The sequence below is a fragment of the Rhopalosiphum padi genome, chromosome 3 (genome assembly GCF_020882245.1).
Source record: "Rhopalosiphum padi isolate XX-2018 chromosome 3, ASM2088224v1, whole genome shotgun sequence".
Lineage (NCBI taxonomy): Eukaryota > Metazoa > Arthropoda > Insecta > Hemiptera > Aphididae > Rhopalosiphum > Rhopalosiphum padi.
This window is the reverse complement of record NC_083599.1, coordinates 55,918,340-55,932,588: the sequence shown is the minus strand read 5'-3', so window position 1 is coordinate 55,932,588 and position 14,249 is coordinate 55,918,340. Positions and strand designations below refer to the sequence as shown.

The 14,249-nt window shown below is 30.1% G+C and overlaps 1 protein-coding gene and 1 pseudogene across 1 annotated transcript; one reads left to right on the top strand and one right to left on the bottom strand.

The window, feature by feature from the left end:
* Positions 1 to 565: 565 nt before the first annotated feature.
* LOC132924509 (uncharacterized) lies at positions 566 to 983 on the top strand (the record flags this gene model as incomplete). The annotated part of the gene is made up of 2 exons (XM_060988874.1): positions 566 to 578; positions 673 to 983. Coding segments are annotated over 2 exons (324 nt in total), but the record flags the coding sequence as incomplete, so codon positions are not given.
* Positions 984 to 4,927: 3,944 nt separating this feature from the next.
* Positions 4,928 to 13,947, bottom strand: LOC132925211 (uncharacterized; annotated as a pseudogene).
* Between the last annotated feature and the right edge of the window lie 302 nt (positions 13,948 to 14,249).

The following is a 14,249-nucleotide window of genomic DNA, read 5'->3' as shown; positions in this document are numbered from 1 at the left end:
AATAATTTGTGTAAATTGTTATAAATTTTGAAAATAAAATAAAATTGAAGTTATGTTATAATATGGTTTAATTTATTAATCTGTTATTCAAGGTTTAATATCGATGTATCCATGGAAATAATAAACTAATAGCTACCTACTGAGTTGCCTATTTATTATCATAAAAATATCTAACCGTTACTGTTTTTATGATAAAATATTACATAAGTACGTTTTAAGAATTTTTGTACATAGCAATTATTTTCGTGGTATAAATTACATTATACTTAGATTGCACAAAAGACAAAACTGATTTGCACTTTAGAGGTGCCAATCTTAATCTATACTAATGTTATAAAGTTGAAGAGTTTGTTTGTTTGAACGTGCTAATCTTAGGAACTACTGAACCGCTTTAAATGAAATTTGATATATAGATAGTTTAGACACTGAGAAAGGACATAGACTACTTTTAAAAAAAGGTCTTTATGGGGTTGAAATAGGGGATGGTACATATTATAACACCGTAGCTGCATAGTAAAAAATAAAAAAAAAACATCAAAAGTTATTTGACATATTTTAGATAGATGAAAAATTTAATGGTGAGTACATTATTTAAAATAATGACATTAATAGAAAGTAAATAATAATACAAACTAATACAATTTATTTTTGAAATTATTTTTATTTTTACAGAAATGAATATTGATAAATTTATTTCAGAAAATAGCTTAAAACTATTCACCAGATTTGGTATCGATACAAGTTTTTTACAATATGATCCTAAATCGTGGGATAACCATATCAGTTTTGTTAATGGCAGAGAATTAATAAAATCTCTAAAAATAGTCAATTATACAGTTGAGAGGGGCGTGAATTTAATGGCAGACTTTAATGAAGCGTTAACAGTCAACAAAGAGCAAAAACAATATGTACTACAATGTGTTCAAGAACACAGACAAATGTATCCAAATTGTAAAAAGGAAACATTAAAAAAATTATATTAATTTAAATCATTAATTATATACTTCAATTAATAAAAATATTTCATAATACATTAACTCTGATGAATATTTACCATTAATAATAATATATTTAATGTTTATATAGTTTTAATAGTAAACATTTTGAGAATACGGTATTTTTATAAATTTGAGTCAATATATTTCATGAACAGTAGACGGTATTAAAAACTTGTTAAGACATAATTTATAGACAATTTTGTTCTATTTAAAACATATTATATAAATGATTTCGATTTACTCAACGGTTTGCGAAATATTCAAAAAAATATAAAAAATTCTTATAAATATTCAAAAACTGAATTAATTCAAACTTTAGGTACAATCGGCACGGGTTAACCTTGTTTGATTGCCTCAACATTTTTCGTAATTCATTATTATATGAACACCGGTATGGAGTTAATATTTATAGATGTAGCGACTATCTGCATGAGTTGGTTGGATTCGAGAGGAAAAGGCGAGTGTGGGATTTTAGTAGAAATTAGTAATGCGGCAGAGCTGAGTCATCGGGGTGATTGGCTTAGAGGCAGTCATATCCGAAAATTTAAAATTTTGAGCTGGAGGTGAGATGAGATTCGGAAATGAGAGCTATATCTATGTTTTTTTCTTCGAGAACAAGTTTAAGTTCTTCCGTGTTGTTGGTGATTCCGTTTGCGTTCCATAGAAGAATGGTTAAGGAGGATAACTTATTTTTGGTCATTGTTTTGAGATAAGTTTTTCGATGAGTGATGTAAGTAGGGATATCAGGGGTTTGATTAGTGACTTGAATTCCATAATGAAAGACGAGTGTTATTTGAAACATCAGGAATAGAAGATTCATTATGTGTTCTGTGTGATAGGTTGGGGGAATTTTGTGGCAGGGGATCCCTTCTGCGTGGATGGTTTTTTGAGGTTATTGTGAGGGGGAAGAAGCTTGATGGTTTGGTGCGTTTTTGCGCCAAGGGTTCGATGATAAGAGTTTTCTGTTTTTGCTGAGTTCTTTGTGAACTGAGCAACCTTTGTAGTTGGCAGGATGTGGGCCACCGCATAAGGCACATTTCGCGGGTAGGCTTCGATCTTTTTGGCATATTGATGAGTTGTGGGGATCACCGCAGTGAACACATCTGGGGTGGTGGTTGCAATAGGTGCGTGTATGACCATATGATTGACAGCGAAGACATTGGGGAGTGTCTTTTCTTGAACGAGGGGCTTCAACTTTAAGTTCTGAGTAGCATAAGAGTGAAAGCTTGAAGATATCAGGGTTTTTAGTATCTGGTTCTAAGTCGATGAAGAACATATGGAGAGGTGCCTTGGTTTGTCTGTGAAGTACATTCGTAATATTTCTGTGAGGTTAGTTCGTCTTTTATGGATAATATGTCCGTGGAAGGGTGAAGATTTTTCAACACAATTCTGTATGGTTTAGTTTATTTTGACTGGTAAGAATGGAAAGAAACTTTATTGTCATATTATATTAAAATATTTCTCAATATATTTGGTTAATCTTATTTTATTTATCTATATTATTTACTTTTTTTTCCGACAAAAAGTGGACCGATATCATATAGATAATTCCTTATATCGTTGTCAACTTTAAACTCGTTATATATACCTTTTATTTTATGTGTCCAAACGTTGTGTTTATTTGTACCCAAACGTGTTGGCTTTACGGTACAGCACGTCTATTTCACCGTGAAATCACAAAGCAGGAAGATGGTTTTACTGCTAATAGAGGTTGGTTAAACAGTTTTAAACATCGTCATGCTATTAGGCGCCTGAAAATAACGGGTAAGAAGCTTTCTTGTGACGAAGAATCAATCAAACCATTTCGAAATGAGTTGCAGCGAGTCAAATGTAAACAATTTGGACCAAGAACAAATTTATAACGCTGATGGATCTAGTTTATTCTGGCGAATGTTACCAGAGCAAACATTGGCATCAAGTCGTGAATAAAACGCTCAAAAAAAAAATTATTAGAGCTCGAATAACATTCATACCCTTTGCTGATGCAAGTGGAACACATGCATGGGTCAATCGAGTTTTATTTTTGGACTGGTTTCAAAAAGAATTTATTCCTGCAGTTTGTAATCACCATTTAAATGTAAATTTATCTCCAAAAGCTTTGTTGGATAATTGTCCTTTCTATCAGCAGAAGAATTACGTAGTAATGATGGCAACATTTTTGCAATGTTTTAACATCCCAATACTACAGCGCTATTCAACCAATGGGTCAAAATGTAATACAGAATATTAAATTTAATTATCTTAAGTCTCTCTTAGTCAATGTTCTTGCTGATCCAGTGCATGGTAAAAACTTTATCGATGCTCCAAAAGCCATTAACTTAAAAGACACAGTTTTTAGTCTTGCAAATTCTTGGAAATTGGTCATAAAAGAATCTTGGAAACACTTGCTTCATTTCCAAGTATAAAATTATATCGACGAAGTTGCTGAAATCCGCCTTTGACCGCTTATGGCAAGAGGGAATGCTATACAAGCTAAAAAAAATTTTGCCCTCGACTTAAACACTTAAGTCATATCTAACTGATCGTTATTTTCAAGTACATTTTAAATCCGCATATTCCAATATAGCAATATAGCAAACATCAGAGCTGGAGGGAGGTATCCTTTTCCCAATACTGTACAACATATATGCTTCAGATCAACCAATCTCGCTCAACACCATAGTAGCAGACTATGCAGACGATAAACTTATCATATCTACAAATGAAAACCCTATTGTAGCATCGCATAATCTTCAAAATCATCTTTCCCTTATAAAGACCTGATATAATAATTTGAGGATTAAGGTAAATCGAACTAAATCAAATCATACAACTTTTAATCTTAAGCTAGGGCATTGTCCAGCAGTCCCCTCTTTGGTACTCAAATTCTGTCTATTCCAACAGTAAAATATCTTGGCTGAACCCTAGACCGTAGACTCACTTGGGTCCAACATACGCGTTTAAAAAGACTTCAACTAAACCTGCGACTTCGTATGCTTAAAACCTTACTAGTCAATAACAAACACTCAGATCTAAACACAAAACTACTAATGCACAAATCCGTCATCAAACCCATTTGGACTTATGGCCTCCAACTCCGGGGAAATGCTAAAAAATCAAATCTAAATCGTATTCAGGTTTTTCAAAATATTGCATTAAGAAAATTAACGAACTCCCTCTTATGTTTCAAATCATACCCTTCACACAGACCTGAAAATCAATTTTTAAAGTATGACAATATTGGGCTGCTTATTCGACAATATATATAATTATGTTGATATGACCATCCTATTATAATGGAAAAAATATATTTCATACCGGATCCATAACAAAACGTTGATTTCTGATGAAGGAGCTATAAAATGGAGTTACATTGATCATTCGTTTGAAGTTCAATATAAATTATCACTTAAATTTGCTAATAAAATGAGCCAGGTCCATGTAAAGTGGCAGAATAATATAATGAAAGTGACGCTTGTAGAACAAACGTTAAGTGCATCAACAGCTGATGCATTGACTTTTTTGAAAAATATGAACATGGACAAATTTTCATAATTTAGAAGCCACAGTTACTTTCTGCAGAAACATTAACCGGATATTTTATTATTTGTTTTTTTTTCCAATATTTCCCTCAAATATTGTTTTTTCAGTTGTATTTCCCATTGTATAATATTTATTTAGTTTAAAATTTCAAAACCAATCCAAGAATATTCAATTTGTACACACAACAAATAAGAAATCTTTTGTGATTGGTTTTACAATTGCTACTAAATCCATTTTAGTCAACTACGAACGCTTTATTTCATGAAACACTTCATTTTAAATATGATTATCATATTAGTTTTCCCAGGATCACATTGAAATACTTTTCTCAAGATTTAAACAATTAATAATATTAGAAAAAAAAAAACACTCAACTAAATGAAAATAAGACATTTATTTGTTTCCAACTATAATTTCAAACGTTTATTAGTTTTTGAATAGATATTTCATATATCATTTGGATCAATATTATTTTTTCTCTTTCAATATTTAGTATTGCCAGGGAGGAAAAACGGTCTTGAGTCATAGTTGACCGTATATATGTATTGACACGTCTTCACGTTGTCGAAAATGACCTCTCACATGATGCCGAAGAAATTGTTAAGGTCAGAGCTAAATTTCAAAGTTTATATACATTAGGAAAAGTTGAAATTGTTATTTGTTTTTGAATAAATTTATTTTATTTTTTTGTTCGGGTTCATTATTATATTTTTGAATACAGTTTTTGGCAACCACCATTTTAGCTTGAAGTGAATACAAATCAATTTTCAGTAAATCCTATATTAATTAGAACACATTATTAACACAACTTTAAGTAATAAGACTGTTAGTTAGTTCTTTCATGCTTCAGTTATTTATTACATTAGTTTTATAAACAGTGGCGTCCGCAGGGGGGGGCTAACGGGCTGAAGCCCCCCCCATTACCCGTATTATTGTTTTTTTTTTTTATATTTACCTCGATTTAATATAGTTTCTTAAATCGTGTGTTTACCTATTTATTGCAAACAATGCAAACAATGCAGACCATATTGTCCTAAACTGACTAAACTCCTAAGGTTCATAGATAATATTTTTATACATCCCATAGTCAGTAAACACGATTGAAGATACTATTTTTAGCCGTGCCACAGTCCATATAAATCTATAATCTATGATAACAATTGAACTGATGTTAGCAACACTATCCGTCTATCCAAACATCGTTATTCCGATGCCCGAGTTATATATAAATTATATATAATCTTATAATATAATATAATATAGCTTTATAGAAATATTTTTGGTTATATAATTTTTTTTGCACAGTAATCCCAAGGTTTATAGATTATAAACCTTGCAGCAATCCGTTGTTTTTGAATCGTTTTGAAGTGTAAGTTGTATAGTTAATACCATTTCATTTTTTAAATTTCTTATTATGTCAGAAAAAAGGACAAGTTTATTTTCGATTTTCAGTTCGAAGAAAAAAAAAACTGTAAGTAATGTAATTTATATATTTAAACAATTAAACAAATATGAACTTTTATTATAACAATTATAGGATGATTGCATTAATTCTGTATCTACTGCTGAAGATAATAATAATGATTCTAAATCTATGTCTAATCATGTGGTACACAACACATCTACAGATTCTACATCTACCTCTATACAAATGATATTGCTTGCTTTTTATCAAACCAAAGACTGAAACAATCTGAAATTGCTAAATGCTTAAAGCTTGCTTGGGTACCTCTACCTAATTTTGCATTTCCAGAGAAGATAGAAGGAAAGCAAAAAAGAAAGTTTCAGTACAAATATTTAACAACATTTCCTTGGCTAGCCTATAGTCATCAAAAAGAAGGCGCATACTGTAAACAATGTATATTGTTTGCATTTTCTGGTGGTGGAATAGCAAATCAGGTAAATAATGCATGAAACTTTTACTTAATAACTATGGTTCTTAACACTATCAGTTACCATTTTTTTTTTATATAGTTATTTAGATAATCTTCATTTAAAATATTAAAATAATAAATAAAGCTTGTTCAATAAATATGGTAATTTAGAAAATTAAATATTAAAACGTACAACATATTATACTATATTTCAGCGTTTGGGAAAATTGGTTACTGAACCCATGGTGAAATTTAAAGATGCCATTAATGAATTCAAAAACCATGAAAAAAAGGAATACCATCTTCTGTCAGTACAAAGAGCAAATGACTTTTTAATAAATTATGAAAGTGGAGGTAGTAAAGCTGTTGACGTTCTTCTTGATAAACGTAAACAACAAGTAATTGAAAGCAATAGAAAGAGGATTGTACCAATTATAAAAACAATTCTATTTTGTGCAAGAAATAATTTGCCATTACGTGGGCATAGAGAATCTGGTTTGTTGTCATCAAGTGAAATTAGAAGTAGTTGTTTGAATGGCGAACAAGGAGTTTTCCGTGCACTTCTTTCGTTTCGAGTTGAATCTGGTGATACAGCACTTCTGAACCACATTGAAACTTCACCAAAAAATTGTACAATGATCAGCTCTAGAATACAGAATGAAATAATAGTTGCGGTTGGAGATGTGATAGTAGGAAAAATAGTAGAACGAATCAAAAAATGTAAATTTTTTCAATACTGGTGGATGAAACGACAGATATTAGTACAATTGAACAAATGACTGTGTGTATAAGATATGTAGATACATCTTGCTGGATTATACGAGAAGATTTTGTAGGTTTTGTTGAAATGAACTCAACAACAGGTTTAGCAATAAAAAATTCAATTTTAGATAAGCTTAAAGATATTGGTTTAAGTATAAATAACCTCAGAGGCCAAGGATATGATGGTGGTGCAAATATGTCGGGGAAAAATAATGGTGCTCAAGCTCTAATTCAAAATGACCAACCACTTGCTTTCTACACACATTGTTTCAGCCATTCATTAAATCTTTGTCTGTCTAAAGCTTGTAATGTTCCATCTATTAAAAATATGTTGGGAATTGTGTCTTGCGTTGCTACTTTTTTTAGTGCATCTGCAAAAAGAGCTGATAAACTAAAGTCAGTTATTGAAGCGGACACAACTAGTAATTCTGAACAAAGTAAAAAAATGAAATTAAAAAAACTTTGTGAAACTCGGTGGGTGGAACGTCATGATGCTCTAATAACATTTAAGAGTTTATACATATACTTAGTTCATGCACTTGAAGATCTACAGAATGATACTAATCTTGAAACTTCGTGCAAAGCCACATTGTACTTAAATTCTATTATGAAAAGTGATTTTTTAGTGTCACTTGAAGTCACTGTTACTGGTTTTTCATATACATTGCAACTTAGTATATCACTGCAAAGTAAGCAGCAAGATTTGTCAAAGGCATTGTCTGATATAATGGTGATTCGATGCGCATTAGAGGAACTTCGAGAAAATGCAGATGTTAACTTTAAAAAAATGTTTAAAGATATCGTTGAATTTGCAGCAAAAGTTGATGTCGAAATAAGTATGCCACGAGTTTGTGGACGACAAACTCATCGAGTCAATATAAATGTAACCGATCCAGAAACATATTTTAAAATTTCAGTGTATTTGCCATTTCTTGATTATATAATTCAAGCTTTGCATACACGATTTGATGATAGACTATCTGATGTTATGCCTCTGGAAGGACTGATTCCATCAAATTTTAGTTTATATGATGATGACTCTATTTTAAAGGCAGCTATGCATTATGATAAAGATCTTACATATAGTGATAGTTCATGTCTTAGAGCTGAACTACATATGTGGAGATGTCAGTGGTATAATAATGATGACAAACCACAATCAGTTATTGATACACTACCTCACTGTACAAATCTATTACCAAACATCCAGGTGCTGTTAAGACTGTTTGCCACTTTGCCAATTACTTCTGCTACACCAGAAAGAACATTTTCAACATTGAAACGTTTGAAATCCTATTTAAGATCAACCATGACAGAAGAACGTCTTAATGGATTAGCTTTAGCAAATATAAATAAAAAAGAAAATCTAACTGAATTGGAAGTTATACAACAATTTTCAAAAACATCACCGAAGCGACTACAATTAGCAGACTGGACCAAATAAAAATATATTTTATTGCTCATTACTTTTGTTATTATATTTTTTGTTAGTTCTTTTTTCATACATTTCTTTCTTGTATATTTTATGCTTAATTTAATTAAGAAATATAAAAGCACTTTATTATTCAAACTTATAAACCAGTGACAACTGAGTAATAATTTATTTTCAAGCCCCCCCCATTGAAAAATCCTGCGTACGCCACTGTTTATAAGTTATCATAGTCCAGATTGAAAAAATGATCAATAGAAATTGCCAACTTTAAACTCTCCGGAGAAAATCTTGTCTTAAGATTATTTACAACCTCGTCTATTTTTGGATAATAAGCATGTACTTTCCAGTAATCAATTAAACTAGTTTCATTACCAGCGTCCTCGTGTTAAACTACAGTTGTTGTAGTTACATACATAACAATTATTTGCTAAGAATATTAATTATATTTAAAACATAGCTGATAAAATAAAGGTGAATAATAAATTATCCTTTTTGCACACATGAAAGAATACCTAAGAATTGTTGTTTTTTTTTTAACTATAGTTTTTCATATTATGTTTATATAGATCATAAAATATTAATACGAAATATTAACACATTTGGTATCAATGGTACGGCTTACAACTTGCTAAGTTCATATTTTATAAATAGAAAACACGTTCGAATAAACAACGAATGAAGTGAAGAAACTTCAATAGTGAGTGGTGTACCTCAAGCGACAACTCTATCACCCACATTGTTTAATATGTATATAAACCAAATTAATTACTTGAATACATATGGAAAAATAGTTTGTTATGTAGATGATACAGTACTTTTTGTTGAAGTCCAGTCCAGTGGGATGAAGTATTTGCTATTGTACATTCCGACTTGATTAAAATCCAAAAGTGGCTAAATGAAAATAATTTATTCCTAAACTTAGAAAAAACATACATAATACCACATTGTATAGTTAATTCGAATCAACCAAATATGAAATAAATCAAGTCTATGTATACGCGCGTTTTCATGATGCGTACTTTTTTTATTATTTGTAGCTGATTATATCTCGATAACCGTCAATTCGCTGTTCGGTACCGCTCAAGCCTCTCGTCTATATCCACTATAGAAGCCGGAGTTCCTCAAGGAGCAATTACAGCACCTATCCTTTTCAACATCTTCATAGCTAATCAACCCACTTCTCCCTACACGTTCGTTGCGGAATACGCCGATGATAAAGCTATCCTTTCAACCCACGAAAACCCTATTATTGCCTCTATTCGACTTCAATCTCATCTCTCTCGTTTGGAATCCTGGTGTCAAAATTGGAAAGTCAAAATAAACGAAACCAAATCCTGCCACATCACTTTTACCCTTAAACATCAAATTTGTCCTCAAATTTATTTTAACAACATCACAATTCCAACCTCTCCAAGCACAAAATACCTAGGTATATATTTTGACAAAAAACTAAACTGGGCCCATCATACTCATAACATCAAAATTAAACTAAACTCTCGACTTCGTTCCCTTAAATTTTTCTTTAACGCAAAATCAAAACTTACACTTCACACTAAACTAAACTTATAAAAAACTCTCCTTAAACCCATTTGGATGTATGGCATCCAAATATGGGGCTCTGCAAAAAAGTCACATATAAACAAAATTCAAATAACCCAAAATAAATTGTTTCGTTTAATAACAAAGGCTCCTTTCTATGTATCCAATCAAACTTTACACTCAGACCTAAAAATAAAAGTGTTAGAAATCGCTACCAAGTCTTACTCTCGTTACCACAACTCTCTCTTCGACCATCCTAACATCATAGCTAAAAATCTAACCAATCCAATGCCTGGCAACCCTTCCAAAAGATTGAAAAGAAAGTGGTGCCGCGACCTACTTCTATAATTTAACCTTACGACTCTGACCTGGAGTGTCACCAGTGGGCACTCATTTATGTTTTCTGGCTGTAATCTTAATTTTGTTAACACTTAAGCTTATTATACATAATTTGTATAGATTGTTTAACTCAAATAAAAAACAAAAAAAAAAAATTTGTAGCTGATAAAACGACCGATTTTTGCCGGTATAATATAAAAGGTACACGGAATCACCACCAGGTTGCGCATCGTTTGAAGGTTCTACTAGAATAATGGATTGTTTGAAACACTATACAGTATGCGATGTTATGCTGGTACCTATTTAAAAAAAAATAATGCTATAAAATTTGTAGGTACCTATACCATAATTTTATTTTGTAAAAATCAAAAGTGAACATAAAATCATGCATGTTTATTAAACTGTATTAACATAAATAATGAAATACAAATTCAAAAATATCTATTCTCCATTTAATAAGAAAGGTTTAAAATATTAATTAAGTATACACAATTGGATATATACACTTACAATAAATATTTTTATTTTTCAAAAGATTATGAATAATATGTTGCAGCATTGGCTAAATATATTTAATAGTATTTTTAAACTTTTAAAGTATAAAATAATTATAAACTATTATTTAAATTTTTTTTTCAAAACTGTTAAAAAAATAACGTTTGTATTATAAATATGAATATGATATAAACATTTTGAACACTATTGATGTCACTTACAAAATATTGATATAAATTATTAATAGTGCATAATGATGTACCTATTCTGACCTTTGCCTATAATTATGAAAAATAAAGACATAGTACAACATAAACTTTACTATTTTCAAACATATTAAATTTCAAAGTTCAGTAAATGTAAATGATGTTATATTTGTTAATGATAGTGTACTGATGTTATATTCTCAAAAGCATTTTACTAGCATTATCAATCTTGAATCAAATTGATTTTTGAGCACCCTCATATTTTTTCTTTTCTTTATTGTACATTATAGGTATTTTGGCAAGTTTGGAAACATAATTGAAACTGAGCAGTGTTTTAATAGTAAAACGACTCTATCTATAATGAAAAATGAACCATCCGACATACTGTACCTACCACAAGTGTTTTCAATACACTCGGGTTGAAAGTGTAACTTACAAATATGATTGTATATTTTTAGGACTTAAACCTGCTCTGAATATTTATTCCGTAATATTCTTTCTTCTTCATTCTATGTAAAATATTATATTTAATACTTATTACTTACAAATCATAAACAGTATAATATACCAGGCTTGGGTGTATTTATAATTTATGTATAAACAACTTATGGCTTATGCATCATGAAGTATAATAAATATATTATATACAATAAATTATAAACATGTGTAAATGTTATTTCGTTTTTTTTCTTACTGTGTTTAAATTATTACCAAACTACATTTCAATATTTAATACATACATAGGGTGTGAAAAAAAATTTTAAAGTGGATTACTATTAGTAAAAAAAGGTATAATTCTAATGTAATTATTAGTATTCATACTAATCAAGTAATAATATTGTTTCTTATTTAATCTTGCTTAATTATTTTGGAATTGAACGTTTGACTAAAGAATATTGAATATATTCATAAATGTCATGTTCTACATAAATAAATAACTCAGTTTGTAATAGGTCGATATATCGGTATACCGTATTTTTAAAATTTTAATTTATAAAACAAAATATCGAAAATACCAAAAATACTGAAACATTGAACATAATTTCTATACCGAAATTAATTATATTATATTATACGTACAAAAAAAGTTTTTATAATTTTACAAATTTGAACAACATCATGGCTAGCTTTGATTAATCCACCACGATTCTTACGATCCAAAAGTTTAGATTCTGATGATCGAACTTCTATTTCTACAGTACATTTATCACATACATTTTTTTTTTATTATTTTGCGAATTACAAATCCAGCAATATAGGCTACATCATTAATAAAATTGCTATGCTGATAAATAGATAATAAATTTTCTGCTCCTCCAGCAACACACAATTAATCTACTAATTCTGATTGTGTATCTTTGACTTTGATGTGGCTACTAGATACTCCAAGTATTGTAGTATCATCTAATGCCATACAATTCGCACTGGATGATGATTTAATTTTTGAATGTACGATTATAGATTTGTAAGCTGCTTCGAATTGGGATAACCTAGCTAGAGTTATTGTTAAATCATCTCTTGGTCCGAATAGCTGGAAACGGCATTTCTATAATATGGTCCTGACTGAATTTATATGTTAAAATAAAGCTAAGGTATTCTGTATGAATTAGCTCCAATACTAAATTTTTAAGACTAATTAAATAAATAATTAGTCCTAGAAAACCAGTTTTCCTTTGAGAATTTCATATTGACCGCTGACCATATTTTGGTAATTTTTCATTACATTGAATTTCAGCTAAGTAATCAATTTATTCTTCAATAAATTGAAAATTTTCAGTTTTTGTCCTTTTATTAATTGATTTATTATATGTTCCCTTGCTCAACAAGTTTCTAGTGTTGCGTATATCAAAAATATATACGTAGACAGAATTCAATTGTCTTGTCAGCGCCTTGGAAATCGTCTAGTTTCATATCGTTCATACAAAATGAAATTATATTAGCTACACTGGTACTAAATGTTTGCAAAGCGAGTCTAACTTTCATTTTTTTCTTTAAAATAAAATAAATGGTGATTTCTCAATTTTGTAACAGTATGTAGTCCACTTTCGTTCTGAAGATTTAGAAGACGTTTAAAGTAACTCCATTTAATAGTTTCTCCGTTCATAATATATATCTTCCAGTCTCCAAAGCAATTTCTTAAGAGTTTAACCATATGACTTGGATCAAGTATTATGTGAATTTTGTCATTTGTATTTGGATGTAGAAAATATGGTTTTAACTGAATATTAAAAATTGGCTCCTAATTCAGATGCCATTGAGAGATTATTGGCTGCGCATCAAAAGTCAATGTTTTTATAATAATACCTGTAGTGTCAAGTTTTCGAAAACAAATAAGTATAATATTACCTTTTTCCTCAGCACTTATTCGATTTATAAGGTAATAGGCAATTGGTACCTTCCAGCTAGTGTTCATACCAACGACTAATATGACGAAAACATATATTGAAGAAGGTAATGTAACCAAATTGTTCAAGGTAATGTTTTACCACCATTTTTAGATCAAATTCTCCCATTAGAAAGCCATAATCACTGGTCTTTATTATGCAATTAACAAATATATTTTCTTCATCTTCGGTAAATATTGGTGGCACACCTGGATTAAGAAAACGGTAACCTTTTAATTTTTTCAAAATTGTGCGTCTAGGAATACCATATTCTAGTGATGCTTTTCTGTGAGATAATTCTTTATTTTGAATTGCTGCTAGACATCTGGATAAGGTTTCCTCTGTATAATTTTTATATTCGCGGGATCCCAATTTTCTAGTATAACCTCGAGGCATTTTTATCTATGAAAAATAAAAGCTATGTTAGGATTACCTATTATTAAGAGAAACTTTTATCTAATCTAGAATCGAGAATAATAGTTGATGGGGAAATATTGCGCCAAAACACTATGATAAAATACTGGCGCAAAGATACCCCTTTTAGTGGTGCAAAGTTACCCCAATCATGAAATTTGCTTTTAAATTATTCAAAAGTGGTTTAAACACAAATCTTGATACAGCATCGTTTTCGCAACAAAATTATAAAATAGAATGAGTTATATCTTACCTTAAAAATCCAAAAAAAATGCGTTCCACAG